General features: G+C 41.8%; 1 protein-coding gene across 3 annotated transcripts in view; it reads right to left on the reverse strand.

Annotated features, from left to right (window-relative positions):
• Nucleotides 1-2,934: 2,934 nt before the first annotated feature.
• Nucleotides 2,935-13,866, reverse strand: part of BCAP31 (B cell receptor associated protein 31) — a 71,402-nt gene continuing 60,470 nt past the window's right edge. For all 3 annotated transcript variants that reach the window (XM_088468611.1, XM_088468528.1, XM_088468474.1), the window contains exon 8: nt 2,935-3,465. In XM_088468611.1, coding sequence (XP_088324737.1) covers nt 3,427-3,465 — 39 coding nt within the window. In that variant the 3' untranslated portion in view covers nt 2,935-3,426. The remainder of the gene's footprint in view (nt 3,466-13,866) is intronic.

Below are 13,866 nucleotides of genomic sequence, written 5' to 3' on the forward strand. Positions count from 1 at the left end.
TTTATATAGCAGTCACTTTGCTGCAGGTATAAGCAATAAAAAGCAAATGATAAATTGCACTGTTGGATAACCATTGGGGTAACCCTGGATCTAGTCAACTCTAGTTGTATCGTGAATACATCACTTTCCACAATGAGCTGCTCACTGGCAATGATCACAGCTGCTATTCCAGCCCTCCCTTTCTCACCTGTCAAGTGACGGAACTCAGTACTAACAGCTTCAGCGTCTGATCACCAAAGGTCAGGTGAGTAGGGATTTTCATCCAACTAATTTTTGTTATTTAAAACAGATATGAACTATTACACCATCTGGAGTGAGCTGGTGTTTTATTCAGTGTGTAATTGTATTGTTGTTAAAGCCACAGTTACATGAAAGAGTTGCGAGGAGAAAAAAAATAAGTTATATAAATTGCTGTCTTGTTTATACAGGTCAGATGCAGAAGATACATCACAGATCTCAAATAACCAACTGATATATTGTTATCTGGGGCGGGGATTAAACGGACACAGGTGTGTGTTGTCTGTAATAATAATACATCAGTTATGCTCTTTAATAGGCATATTGTGCTTCCCCCCCAGGAGTGGCTGTGATAAATGGTTGGACATTGACCAAATGAGTCACTTTCAAACATTGGTGTGACCTTGAGTTATTATTTCTACCCAGATTTAGCATTTGCTGCCAAAATAAGACCAAGATATCTGGTTCAGTCATTTATTAGACACCTGAACTCTCTTTATTACATGTTTGTGTGTTTGAAGCTTTTTATAACTGTTCTAAGTGCACCTGAAGATATTCATCTCAAAGGTGCTTAAAGAATGAAATGGAGACCACAAATCGATGCCTTTGCAATGGAGCTCGCTCCACAGCATCAGAGAGGTTTCTGCGCACCTCGTCCACACATAGCAAGAAACACCCTTCAACTGCCATCTCCTCCTCTAAAATGTCTACACACCCTGCAGACATCATCCTATTCCCTTAAAACAGGGTGCAGTGGCACAAAAGGAGTCCTGTAGAAATCACCAGCGCCTTTGTGCTGTGGTTTGTAACTTACACTTGGTTCTGGTGAGACTCTGCAGATGTCCAAGCTTTATTTATAACACCTTCGCCTAGCAACAAGAGAGAAGCTGTAAGCAGACCCAGCATGCTGGCTGTATACACTATTTTACACCAACAGGTAAATTAATCTTCACTTGACTCCATTTCATTATCAAAGCAAAACTTTATTGCACATTGTAAAATGTTTACATTTGTAATTTCCACGCCCAAAGAAAGCAAAATGGCCACCACTATTACGGGTTTCATCAACACCAAAATATGTATTTTTGTTTCCCCACAAAAGTAATTAGATTAAAAAAAAAATATTGTTATTTCCATTACAGATTAAGGGGTCTATTTACTAAGCTGTGTTAGGAGATAAAGTGAACGGTGATAAGGTACCAGCCAATCGGCTCCTATCTTCCATGTAACAGACTGTGTATGGCAGTTAGGAGCTGATTGGCTGGTACCTTATCACCGTTCACTTGATCTCCTAACACAGCTTAGTAAATAGACCCCGAAGTCACTATACCAGCTGCCTAGCGAGCATGCGGTTGTGTCATTATAGTAAAGAAAAAAAAAAACTTTCCAACATGCAAAAAAACATCTGGATGTTACACACCACCTGAAACCCAAACCTAAATGTGCAGGTTACGTATACAGTGAGGCAGCCATTTTGTGACTCACAATTCAAGAGAAAGCAGGCTATAACGTCACTAGGAGCCAATGATTCTCATGGATGTTGGCTGAGCTCACAAAATAGCTGCCTGCACTGTGTGAATACAATAGACAAACTTACAGAAGACAATAGATGGTGAGCCTTTTAGAATGGCAATGTTTCATCCATTTTGCGAGTTGAATTAAATAGTCATGAGAATGTAGCCTCTCAATGCACAAGAACTAGTGCCTCAGTGATATCGCTGGGCCCTAGCAACTATGTATAGGTCGATTTTAGTTTGTTGTATAGGACCATTTTCTTTTTGTGCGACAAAGCATAACTTTCTAAACCACAAACATTTCCGACACCCTGAAGGGGAAAGTGCCAAGCCCCTTCTGAGAAATTTCCATATTAGATATATCAACTTTTATTATTTCGCTTGTATTTGAAACTGCTGGTTAATCAGCACATTTCCCATGGGCCGCATAATAACTGCCAATTCTTGCCAGCTTTCAGGTGTCCTCCAGCCTCCATTAGTGGTCACTTGATCTGCGGGTCAACTGTAAGCTCACAAGGACCCCACAGAGGATTCTGTCAATGCAAATATTAGCCATTCCCATCATCAAGGACAACAGGGTGAATCCCTTCTCTAAAAAATTTCAATTAGTATAAAGCTCCAAATTGTAAAAAGCCATGTTTGACAGGAACACACTATTGTATTCAATATTCATCCATGTATATTAACCAATCCGGTCATCAGAACACACACCAGCAGGATATGGCTCTCTTTGATGACAGTGGCCCATCTGATCATGTGATCGGGTTAGTGAGGATAGGGCTGCATGGGACAATGACTGTAGCGTGATGTGGGGAGGAGGATGAAGGCAAACAGGAAGTCACAGACTGACAATTAGATCATGCAAGTCAGGTCTCCCAATAGCAGCAGCAGTGGCGATATGGGGTAGTGGTCTCACTACCCCAGGGAGCTTATGGTGTTAAACACATCTCTATATGAGAAACGATGGTATTCACATGCCTCCTACAGCTCCTGCATGTTGGTATACATTCCGATTTTGTGCTCTGATATAAAAGAGATTAGCAACATGAAATGCAAACCTGCAAATAAATCACAGCAAGGTATAACGAGGTGGCGGAGTGGAAAGTTACTGGCAAGATAAACAGCTTCCTGGACCTGGTGTGCACAGGCGATAACTCACATTCAGAACATTGCAACACAGATATGGGATGGAGAGCTTTTATTACATGTAAGAAAGGCATTGGATAATGCACACGATAGAGAATAGCATGAGATTGCAGCTGAGGCAGGTAAAGCTAAATGAGAAGAATAGAACATCGGTTTAACCATAAACGAGTGGAACAACAATGCTGCATACTAGTAATAAAACAAATAATAAAAAAAAACAAGTCATCATTCTTCCATGTATAGACGCCTCTCACCCCAGCAGCAGAACAGGCATGTTTGGAAGCTGCAGGGATAGACCTGTTGTACAGATTACATGGACATTGCTGACTTGTGCAGGAGACAAACAGTGGAAAGAGGTGAAATCAGAGCAGAGGGAGGTGGAGATGCAGCCTTCAATGGAATAAGACTGACAGCAAGGAGATGTCAGCGTGAAGTGCCGAACAATGTTGCCCACTGGGCCACCGCTCAAGAAAATAGCATGATGGCTGGATGGAAAACAATCAATCAGGGACATCTTCCCACCGAATCTTCACTCTGCCTTCTTATCTTTTGGTCCATCAGTAATTGCCTGTAGGAGGGAAACAGATAGAAGGTTGGTATGCATCAAGGTGATCTAGATCCCTGAATTTGTTTTTAACCAGCTAGGTTGTGGCTTCTTCATCCCTCTTTCTCCAAAGCCCTACAAGGCCCAAACAACCAACCACTATCAGTATAGAAATCAGTTTACTCTATTGTGAAATAGTTGTCTTTATGCTGGAAGGCACATGTAGGAATACAAAAATGTGGTAAAAAAAACAAATGGCACACGCAGCCGCCTACCATTGTGGCAATACTGCTGTCCCAGGCCTGTGAGACCTTTTCCCAAATCTGGGCCTGGAGACTTACTGTAGCAACATTCTAAACTTAATTCTACAGACCTGTCAAATTGGATACATAATGGGGCCTCACAAGTAGCTTTTCCAGAAGCGCTATGTTCCCATCCACTTGTGAATTAAATTTAGAGATAAAGCTGGGTATACACCTAAAAGATATATCTGCAGATGATTCTTGTTCAGTGTGTATGAACCACCATTATCTGGCTGCTGGTTATGTCGCGCCCCCCCCCCCCTCCCCCACCCCCACCTCTCCGCAGCCTCTGCTGCAAGTGTACAGCCGGTCGGCTGACCGCCCGTACACACAGCACGATGGACAGATATATCTGCCTTCGGCTGTGCAGCCCAGCCGACGCGATATGTCTGTGAACGACGTCGCACACAGACATATCGTTGGTACACACTGGCCCATTGATCGGCCAATATAACTGCCAGTGCGTACCCAGCTTTAGACAAGACAATGAATTTGCAAAGATGCAAGTGCTTAATGCAAAATACTAGAGAATATTTAATTCTGTGACCAAAATAGAATAATCACAAGTGGATTATGGGCCCGATGCAGTAGTAGCTGGGAAATTTGTTTTCGTGTACATCTCTGTAGTATGTATACTTAGAGCCAATACACATTTTGACATGTTGTGGTGGAACAGATTTTTCATCAGTCATTTTCATTACTGCGGAACACTACCACAAGATGGGGAAATTTGTAATGCAAAGGTTCGTAAAAACATCAGGCACCTGCAGGCACAAGACTGAATACACAATCATACCTATCCCTATTTAGGTCACAGAACACTTGACCCACATCAGGTTTGTGCAAATTCGCACTGCAAACTACTTGAATGGATGGGTCGCGTTGAGAACTACATACAGTCAGGCGCATAAATATTGGGACATTGACAGAATTTTCATATTTTGGTCTCTATTCACCACCACAATGGCTTTGAAATGAAACAAACAAGATGTGCTTTAACTGCAGACTTTCAGATTTAATTTGAGGGTAATTACATTCAAATCAGGTGAACGGTGTAGGAATTACAACGGTTTCTATATGTGCCTCCCACTTTTTAAGGGGCCAAAAGTAATGGGACAAACTAAACAATCCTAAATCTAACTTTCACTTTTTAATACTTTGTTGCAAATCCTTTGCAGGCAATTACAGCCTGAAGTCTGGAACGCGTAGACATCACCAGACGCTGGGTTTCATCCCTGGTGATGCTCTGCCAGGCCTCTACTGCAAATGTCTTCAGTTCCTGCTTGTTCTTGGGGCATTTTCCCTTCAGTTTTGTCTTCATCAAGTGAAATGCATGCTCAATCGGATTCAGGTCAGGGGATTGACTTGGCCATTGCATAACATTCCACTTTTTAGCCTTAAAAAACTCTTTGGTTGCTTTTGCAGTATGCTTCGGGTCATTGTCCATCTGCACTGTGAAGCACCGTCCAATGAGTTCTGAAGCATTTGACTGAATATGAGCATATAATATTGCCTGAAACACTTCAGAATTCATTCTGCTGCTTTTGTCAGTAGTCACATCATCAATAAATACAAGGGAACCAGTTCCATTGGCAGCCATACATGCCCACACCATGACACTACCACCACCATGCTTCACTGATGAGGTGGTATGTTTTGGATCATGAGCAGTTCCTTTCCTTCTCCATACTCTTCTCTTCCCATCACTCTGGTACAAGTTGATCTTTGTCTCATCTGTCCATAGGATGTTGTTCCAGAACTGTAATGGCTATTTTAGATGTTGTTTGGCAAACTCTAATCTGGTCTTCCTGTTTTTGTGGCTCACCAATGGTTTACATCTTGTGGTGAACCCTCTATATTCACTCTTGTGAAGTCTTCTCTTGATTGTTGACTTTGACACATATACACCTACCTCCTGGAGAGTGTTCTTGATTTAGCCAACTGTTGTGAAGGGGTTTTTCTTCACCAGAGAAATAATTCTTCTGTCATCCACCACAGTTGTTTTCCGTGGTCTTCCGGGTCATTTGGTGTTGCTGAGCTCTCCGGTGCGTTCTTTCTTTTTAGGAATGTTCCAAACAGTTGATTTGGCCACACCTAATGTTTCTGCCATCTCTCTGATGGGTTTGTTTTGATTTTTCAGCCTAATGATGGCTTGCTTCACTGATAGTGACAGCTCTTTGGATCTCATATTGAGAGTCGACAGCAACTGATTCCAAATGCAAAGGTCACACCTAGAATCAACTCCAGACCTTTTACCTGCTTAATTGATAATGAAATAACGAGGGAATAGCCCACACCTGTCCATGAAATAGCTTTTGAGTTGATAGTCCCATTACTTTTGGCCCCTTAAAAAGTGGGAGGCACATATAGAAACCGTTGTAATTCCTACAACCGTTCACCCGATTTGGATGTAATTACCCTCAAATTAAATCTGAAAGTCTGCAGTTAAAGCACATCTTGTTTGTTTCATTTCAAAGCCATTGTGGTGGTGAATAGAAGCCAAAATATAAAAATTCTGTCAATGTCCCAATATTTATGGACCTGACTGTATTTAGTGCGAGTCTCTAGATACTTTTTTTAGCTGTACAAAACAGAGAGACAGATGGGACACCACCTCCGTCGGTGGCCTTAACCACAACATTTTTATGGCACATAAGCATGTTGTAGGATAAAAAAATAAAAAAAAAATTATATATATATATATATATATATATATATATATATATATATATTTATTAATTACGTAAATGAAATTAGGAAAATAATTTTCACTGATGTCTATGGTTCTATAGCCAACATAAAAATACCAAAGATGATCCAGTTATATTTTTTAATTTTTTTGGCTTCCTTGGTTAAATCGGATAGGAGGGTGGCGAGGACGCAAACACTGTTTTTGAGAAGTTCAGTATTAAATATTCCATGAAATTTTAATGAGGTAGATGTGAAGCGCATGAAAGGATCTGACTTACGGGTCTATAGGGAGAGAGTAGCACTCTCCGTACGTTCAGATTAAAGTGCCAAAACTACAATGTCCATTCCAAAGTGTCACAACGCAGCACTCAGAATCTGCAAGTAGAGACTAATAAATGTTTTGATGATTCCTGTGTGTAGTTTGTGAATAAAGTACAGGACTGTTCCATGCAAGTTGTCGTCATTGTGCCTCCATGGCCCTGTGTGCTTCCTCCCCTCTATATGTCCTGCAACAAGTTTTACGGGGGTGGGGGGTATGGAATGGGAATGCATGGATGAGCGAGTCAAAACGATGCCCGAGATAAGCAAACATTTGCTCAACATTATGTTAGACATAGATACCAAATGCAAGATAGATGGAAGGTACCTTTTATTGCTCTCGTGTAGAAAAAAACAAAAAAAAAAACACAACAGATTTTCAAGGGTGAGATATTCCAATTAACACCAACTGACACAGAAAACTAATTGTTTTGTGTGGTGGCATCTCACATTGAGTGCAAGCCTGCAGGGTCATTGTAGTGGTGTTAATCAGATCTCTATATCCAACGCCTTCCAGTTGTCGTATCCACATATTATAAAGGAAACCCATTTTTAGGGCACAGAAACACAGTAATACAAAAAAAAAAAAAAAAATTTCACAAAAACAATAAAATATACCATATATAAGTGAAGGTGAAATGGACAGTATTTAAGGAAGGAACATAGTATGTAGGCGCACACTCAAGCTACTAAGAACAAGGATAGTCAAATTAATTCTGATAAAAACTCTACAATTAACATGGAGTATAAGTACATGTTTGGCCAAAAATGTTTGCCCATCCACCACGTCAAGGTAAACCCCATAAGATGGGTCTCTACCATCTCTAATACATCCCTAATACTAACACATTAAGTCAGATTTATTTAGGACTTACCTGTAATAGTGCTTATTCTAATATGTAGACAGAAATGTAGGAACCTGGGGTTCCATTATTTTGACTATCAATGTTCTTAGTACCTAGAATGTGCACCTACATTCTATGTCCCTTGCATTGTACTACAAGTCTCAGCATGGCAGCACCTCTTATGTTTAAAATTAGGGTGTGCAGTCCAAGCCCCCTCCCCTTTCCACTATATTTAAGGAAGGTGGATTAAAAAAAAAAAAAAAGAAAGACATTTTAATCATTCACATCAATCTCAGCCCCAGTGGAGCTTATATCCCAAATATAATAATAAGATAAGGGTATGGTCCAAATGTCAAAATACACAACACTGAGGTCTTAATTTCTGTAGCTCTAAACAATCAGGTCATGGGCTAAAAATCACACAAACGTGCCCAAAATACAACCAAAGAAAGCATAAAAACATAGCCGACCCTCAATACTTGTGGCTACTCTACAAACAGAGGCTTGTTCTGTACGCTACACAGTAACTGTCAGCATATAATCAGTATGCATGGTAGACCATGCAGTACAATGCCTCTTGCTATGTTTGGCTAAAATTCTGATCCAATAAAACTATCGTGTTGGATTAGAAGCTGTTTGAGTAGAACGGACACCGATCGTCACATTGAAAGTAACGTCTAGGTCCAATTTGGTCATATGCCAGTTGCGTCAAACATCAAAGCATGTAAGGGCACTATAGGCAGATGAAGCCCATATATTAGTAATAAAAAGCATACAAAACTCACAAACGTTGGATTTATTCCTTGCAAAGGATTAAATTGCATCAACAAAATTTGCTGATTGGGTTTAATGCAGTGCAGGTAATTACGTTTATACTATAGATTAAGATCTTGGCACGCCCAGCAGTCTTACATACCAGCAGTGAACAGGTTTAGGTCACATCTTTAGATTTGTTACCACATATGGATTTGGGGAAGTTACATGGAACCCAGGTTAAAACCACCATGTCACACTATTTATATCAGTTGGTAATGCAATACATGTGATCCAAAAGGAATTTAGCATCTGTGCTTGCCACTATTTTAAAGGCGATGGGAGAGGTGTAAGGGGTAAATGGCAAAGGGTTCAACCTCCCAAAAAACAGGTCCTGTCTAGTATTGTGGAAACCATGGACGCAGGCTGGAATTCACAAAAAGGGACATAATATTTTGCAGATGTTAATTTAGAAAAAAAAAAAGAAGTAAAATATAGAAAGCTCCATATGCTATTTTATATATCTCGAACAGCAGTTATTAAAAGTACAGTTTAAAAGACAAAAAAAAGGGACGTGCAATTTAGCACCCAGATTAGCTAAACAAGAACGGGAATAATTTGAACTACCAATATTATCTCAAACTATTTCTACACTTTTAGTCAGCTGATATACAGATTTTTTTTTCTGTGGACACTTGGTAGAAGATTTACTAAAGTGCAGATTTTTAGAAGTGGAGATGTTGCCCATAGCAACCAATCAGATTCTACTTATTTATCTACCACCTTCTGCAGGATCGGTATGAAATACCGCCGGGCCCATGTCCGGCGGCGGTTCAAATCCCGACGCCGGAAAACCGGCAGCAGTGAAGAGCCCGACAGCTAAAAAGGTAAGTATTTACTAACCCTACTCCCGATGCCTAACCTTAATTCCCCATAAGTGCCTATACCTAACCCCGCCATCCTTGCAGCCTAAACCGAAGACTCCTTGGGGGGTGCCTAACCCTAACCCCCCCTTCGCCTAGCTTAACCCTCCGGGGAAAAGAAGGGGGGGGGGGGGGGGGGGGGAAGTGCCTAACGCTAAGTTCCCCCCTGGGAGCCACTAACCTAACTCTCCCCTCCCCCCACGGCTGTCCGCGCCCGCCGCCCAGTTTACCTTCATTTGGTATGCCGTGAGTCGGGCCCCCAGCGTAGGTATAACGACAGTCGTCATTACTACGCTGCTGGGATTTGACAGTTGGGAAGCCCGCGGTCGGCATTTCGACCGCCGGCTTCCTGACTGCAACCCCCTTCTACACCCATAGCCAAAAGTTTTGAGAAATTTGCTGCTTCAGTGTTTGTAGACCTTTTTGTCAGATGTTACTATAGTATACTGAAGTAAAATTACAAGCATTTCATACGTGTCAAAGGCTTTTATTGACAATTACATTAAGTTTATGCAAAGAGTCAATATTTGCAGTGCTGACCCTTCTTTTACAAGACCTCTGCAATTCACCCTGGCATGCTGTCAATCAACTACTGGGCCACATAATGACTGATGGCTGCCCATTCTTGCCTAATCAATGCTTGGAGTTGGCAGAATTTTTGTTTGTCCACCTGCCTCTTGAGGATTGACCACACGTTCTCAGTGGGATTAAGGTCTGGGGAGTATCCTGGCAATGGACCCAAAATTTAGATGTTTTGTTCCCCGAGCCACTTCGTTATCACTTTTGTCTTATGGCAAGGTGCTCCATCAGGTTGGAAAAGGCATTGTTCGTCACCAAACCGTTTTTGGATGGTTGGGAGAAGTTGCTCTTGGTGCATGTTTTGGTACCATTCTTTATTCATGGCTGTGTTCTTAGGCAGAATTGTGAGTGAGCCCACTCCCTTGGCTGAGAAGCAACCCCACACATGAATTATCTTAGGATACTTTACTGTTGGCATGACACAGGACGAAGACTGTTAAGAAGGGCAGCAAAGAAGCCACTTCTCTCCAAGAAAAACATCAGGGACAGACTGATATTCTGCAAAAGGTACAGGGATTGGACTGCTGAGGACTGGGGTAAAGTTATTTTCTCTGATGAATCCCCTTTCAGATTGTTTGGGGCATCTGGAAAAACACTTGTCCGGAGAAGGAAAGGTTAGCGCTACCATCAGTCCTGTGTCATGAAAACAGTAACGCATCCTGGGACAATTCATGTTTGGAGTTGCTTCTCAGCCAAGGGAGTGGGTTCACTCACAATTTTGCTTAAGAACACAGCCATGAATAAAGAATGGTACCAAAACATCATCCAAGAGCAACTTCTCCCAACCATCCAAAAACAGTTTGGTGACGAACAATGCCTTTTCCAACATGATGGAGCACCTTGCCATAAGACAAAAGTGATAACTAAGTGGCTCGGGGAACAAAACATCTAAATTTTGGGTCCATGGGCAGGAAACTCCCCAGACCTTGATCCCATTGAGAACTTGTGGTCAATCCTCAAGAGGCGGGTGGACAAAACCCCCCCACAAATTCTGACAAACTCCAAGCATTGATTAGGCAAGAATGGGCGGCCATCAGTCAGTATGTGGCCCAGAAGTTGACTGACAGCATGCCAGGGCGAATTGCAGAGGTCTTGAAAAAGTAGGGTGAACACTGCAAATATTGTCTCTTTGCATAAACTTAATGTAATGGTCAATAAAAGCCTTTGACACTTATGAAATGCTTGTAATGTTACTTCAGTATACCATAGTAACATCTGACAAAAAGGTCTAAAAACATACTTGTGTAATTCTCAAAACTTTTGGCCATGGCTGTAGAAGATAATAGCTAGAATTTGATTGGTTGCTATGGGCAACATCTCTTCTTCTAAAAACCTGTACTTTAGTACATATGCCCCTTGGGTTCTTGTATGCAAGAAACTCCCCCCCCCCCAAACCATGGGTTTGGCATACAATTTACAGCCACTAGCAGCTTCAATGCAGCTCACTTATACCTCAGATAGAGAATAGTGCTGCAGAAAGCTTAGGCGGATTGGCTGCATAAACATTATGCTCTAACTACATGGTGATCTTCTTGTGCATAAAGAACACAATACTGACTTTGGAGAAGAGCCGCCCCTGTCACAAATAGGTGGAAAACTTTGGCAGTACAAAGTACATGAGCGCTGTGTACCTGCAGGGGGCAGTAAGTGGATTTTCCAGAGCTAGCTGAATTCCACCACAATTCTCTGCAGGAATATATTGGTCAGCTAAAAGGTTTACACACACCCGGCTGTCAATCTCCATCTGCCTCCTCCTGTATTGGCACTGTTCAGAGAACCTTGAAGACAAACTTTCTAATGTATAGAAGTGTACAGCCCCACTCCCCTTGCAATAGTTACCACATTCCTAGTGCTTCTATTCAGAGGCGGCAGATTGTAAATAATCTCTCCCTATGACATTCAGTGTAACAGGAGTGTACTCTGGTCCCACCCTCCTGCCAGTGTGTAGGTTATCTTTATTACTAGCGCCTAGTCTGACTCTAAAACGTAATTAAACAGCAGCTCGACTTGTGACTTTGAAAATGCCAGCACGACAGGCTGGGCTGCACGTACGCAGCGGCAGGTGACTTCCTCTGTCTGACTAGCAGCTTCTGAATCAGGCCCTATCACCCCTCCCTCCTAAGGTCCACAGAGCATCCTCTACAATGTCACAGGCAGCATGCATGGAAATTTACCAGCTCCATGAATTCTTATTGAATGCTGGGTATCTAATATCAATAATAATCTGAATCCAAGTCCCATGCACTCCGATAAAACACACAAACTGTAATAGTCATTCCCAGTCATCTGATAGCTGGTATAAAGAGCATTAGATCGAACATGCAAAGTACTTTGATGCCAAACTAAATATGGGCTACTATTGAGTTACGTAGTGCCAACGTGCAAGAGATTTTAGTGTTATGCTTCCAAATTTCTCTTTGCGGTCTATAAAATTCTCTCGTGTAAGCACACTGTCAGAGGCTGGTAGTGTACATGGAGACTGTTAAGGGCATAGGCTGACCATCTCTGCTGTAACAATACAACCATTATAATTATTATTATGTCCTGCCTTTCCACCCTCAGAGTACTACATTACTGAAGGTTAAAGAAACTCACATGCCCGGCTACTAAACAGTTTATTCATAATCCTCCTATAATTATTTTGAAAAAACTTCAATAAAATAAATTATCAAAACATTTATTCATCTGGCTCCAGCTTACTCTACCACCCACGGAACAACCACAGTACAAATACAAGACTGGGTTCTGACAGACAGGTATGAGGGCTGGGAAGGCAACGCTTACAATCGATAAGATGATAGGCGTTTGATAGAGGCTGGTAAGTGCCACAGACCGCACATAATCAAACAGCTGAATAGTTTAGGAGGGTGCAGCGGGAATATGATAAACTTGTCTGAAGAGGAGAGCTTTCCAGTGTGGGTTTCGAGGCTAGGGGAAAGTCTTCAGCTTGGTATACACTACGATAGTCGTGCAGTTTGGTCGAAAGTACCAGGATTGCACAATATATAGTATGTACAAGGGCATAGTCAGAACTTTGTGGGCCCCATAGCAAATTTTGAAGGGGCTCCTGTCCCAATGCTTCTAGAGAAACACCTCTCTGCAGCAGTTGTTACTGTTATGCCCCAATGTGCCCTAGTCAATTGTATGCCCCATAGTACAGCCATGGCCAAAAGTTTTGAGAATGGCAAGTATTGGTTTTCACAAAGTTTGCGGCTTCAGTGTTTTTAGACCTTTTTGTCAGATGTTACTATGGTATACTGAAGTAACATTACAAGCATTTCATAAGTGTCAAAGGCTTTTATTGACCATTACATTAAGTTTATGCAAAGAGTCAATATTTGCAGTGTTGACCCTTCTTTTTCAAGACCTCTGCAATTCGCCCTGGCATGCTGTCAGTCAACTTCTGGGCCACATACTGACTGATGGCTGCCCATTCTTGCCTAATCAATGCTTGGAATTTGTCAGAATTTGCAGGTTTTTGTTTGTCCACCTGCCTCTTGAGGATTGACCACAAGTTCTCAATAGTATTAAGGTCTGGGGAGTTTCCTGGCCATGGACCCAAAATTTAGATGTTTTGTTCCCTTCCCATCATGCTGGAAAAGGGCATTGTTCATCACCAAACTGTTCTTGGATGGTTGGGAGAGTTGCTCTTGGAGGATGTTTTGATACCATTCTTTATTCATGGTGTGCCCTTGTCTGAGAAGCAACCACACACACACAAGTGGTCTCAGGATGCTTTACTGTTGGCATGACACAGGACGAAGACTTTTGGAGGATGGCCTGGTATCAAGAAGGGCAGCAAAGAAGCCACTTCTCTCCAGGAAAAACATCAGGGACAGACTGATATTCTGCAAAAGGTACAGGGATTGGACTGCTGAGGACTGGGGTAAAGTTATTTTCTCTGATTAATCCCCTTTCAGATTGTTTGGGGCATCTGGAAAAATGCTTGTCCGAAGAAGGAAAGGTGAGCACTACCATCAGTCCTAAGAACACAGCCATGAATAAAGAATGGTA

Source organism: Taudactylus pleione, unplaced genomic scaffold, assembly GCF_031769625.1.
Source record: "Taudactylus pleione unplaced genomic scaffold, aTauple2 ptg000002l, whole genome shotgun sequence".
Classification (NCBI taxonomy): domain Eukaryota; kingdom Metazoa; phylum Chordata; class Amphibia; order Anura; family Myobatrachidae; genus Taudactylus; species Taudactylus pleione.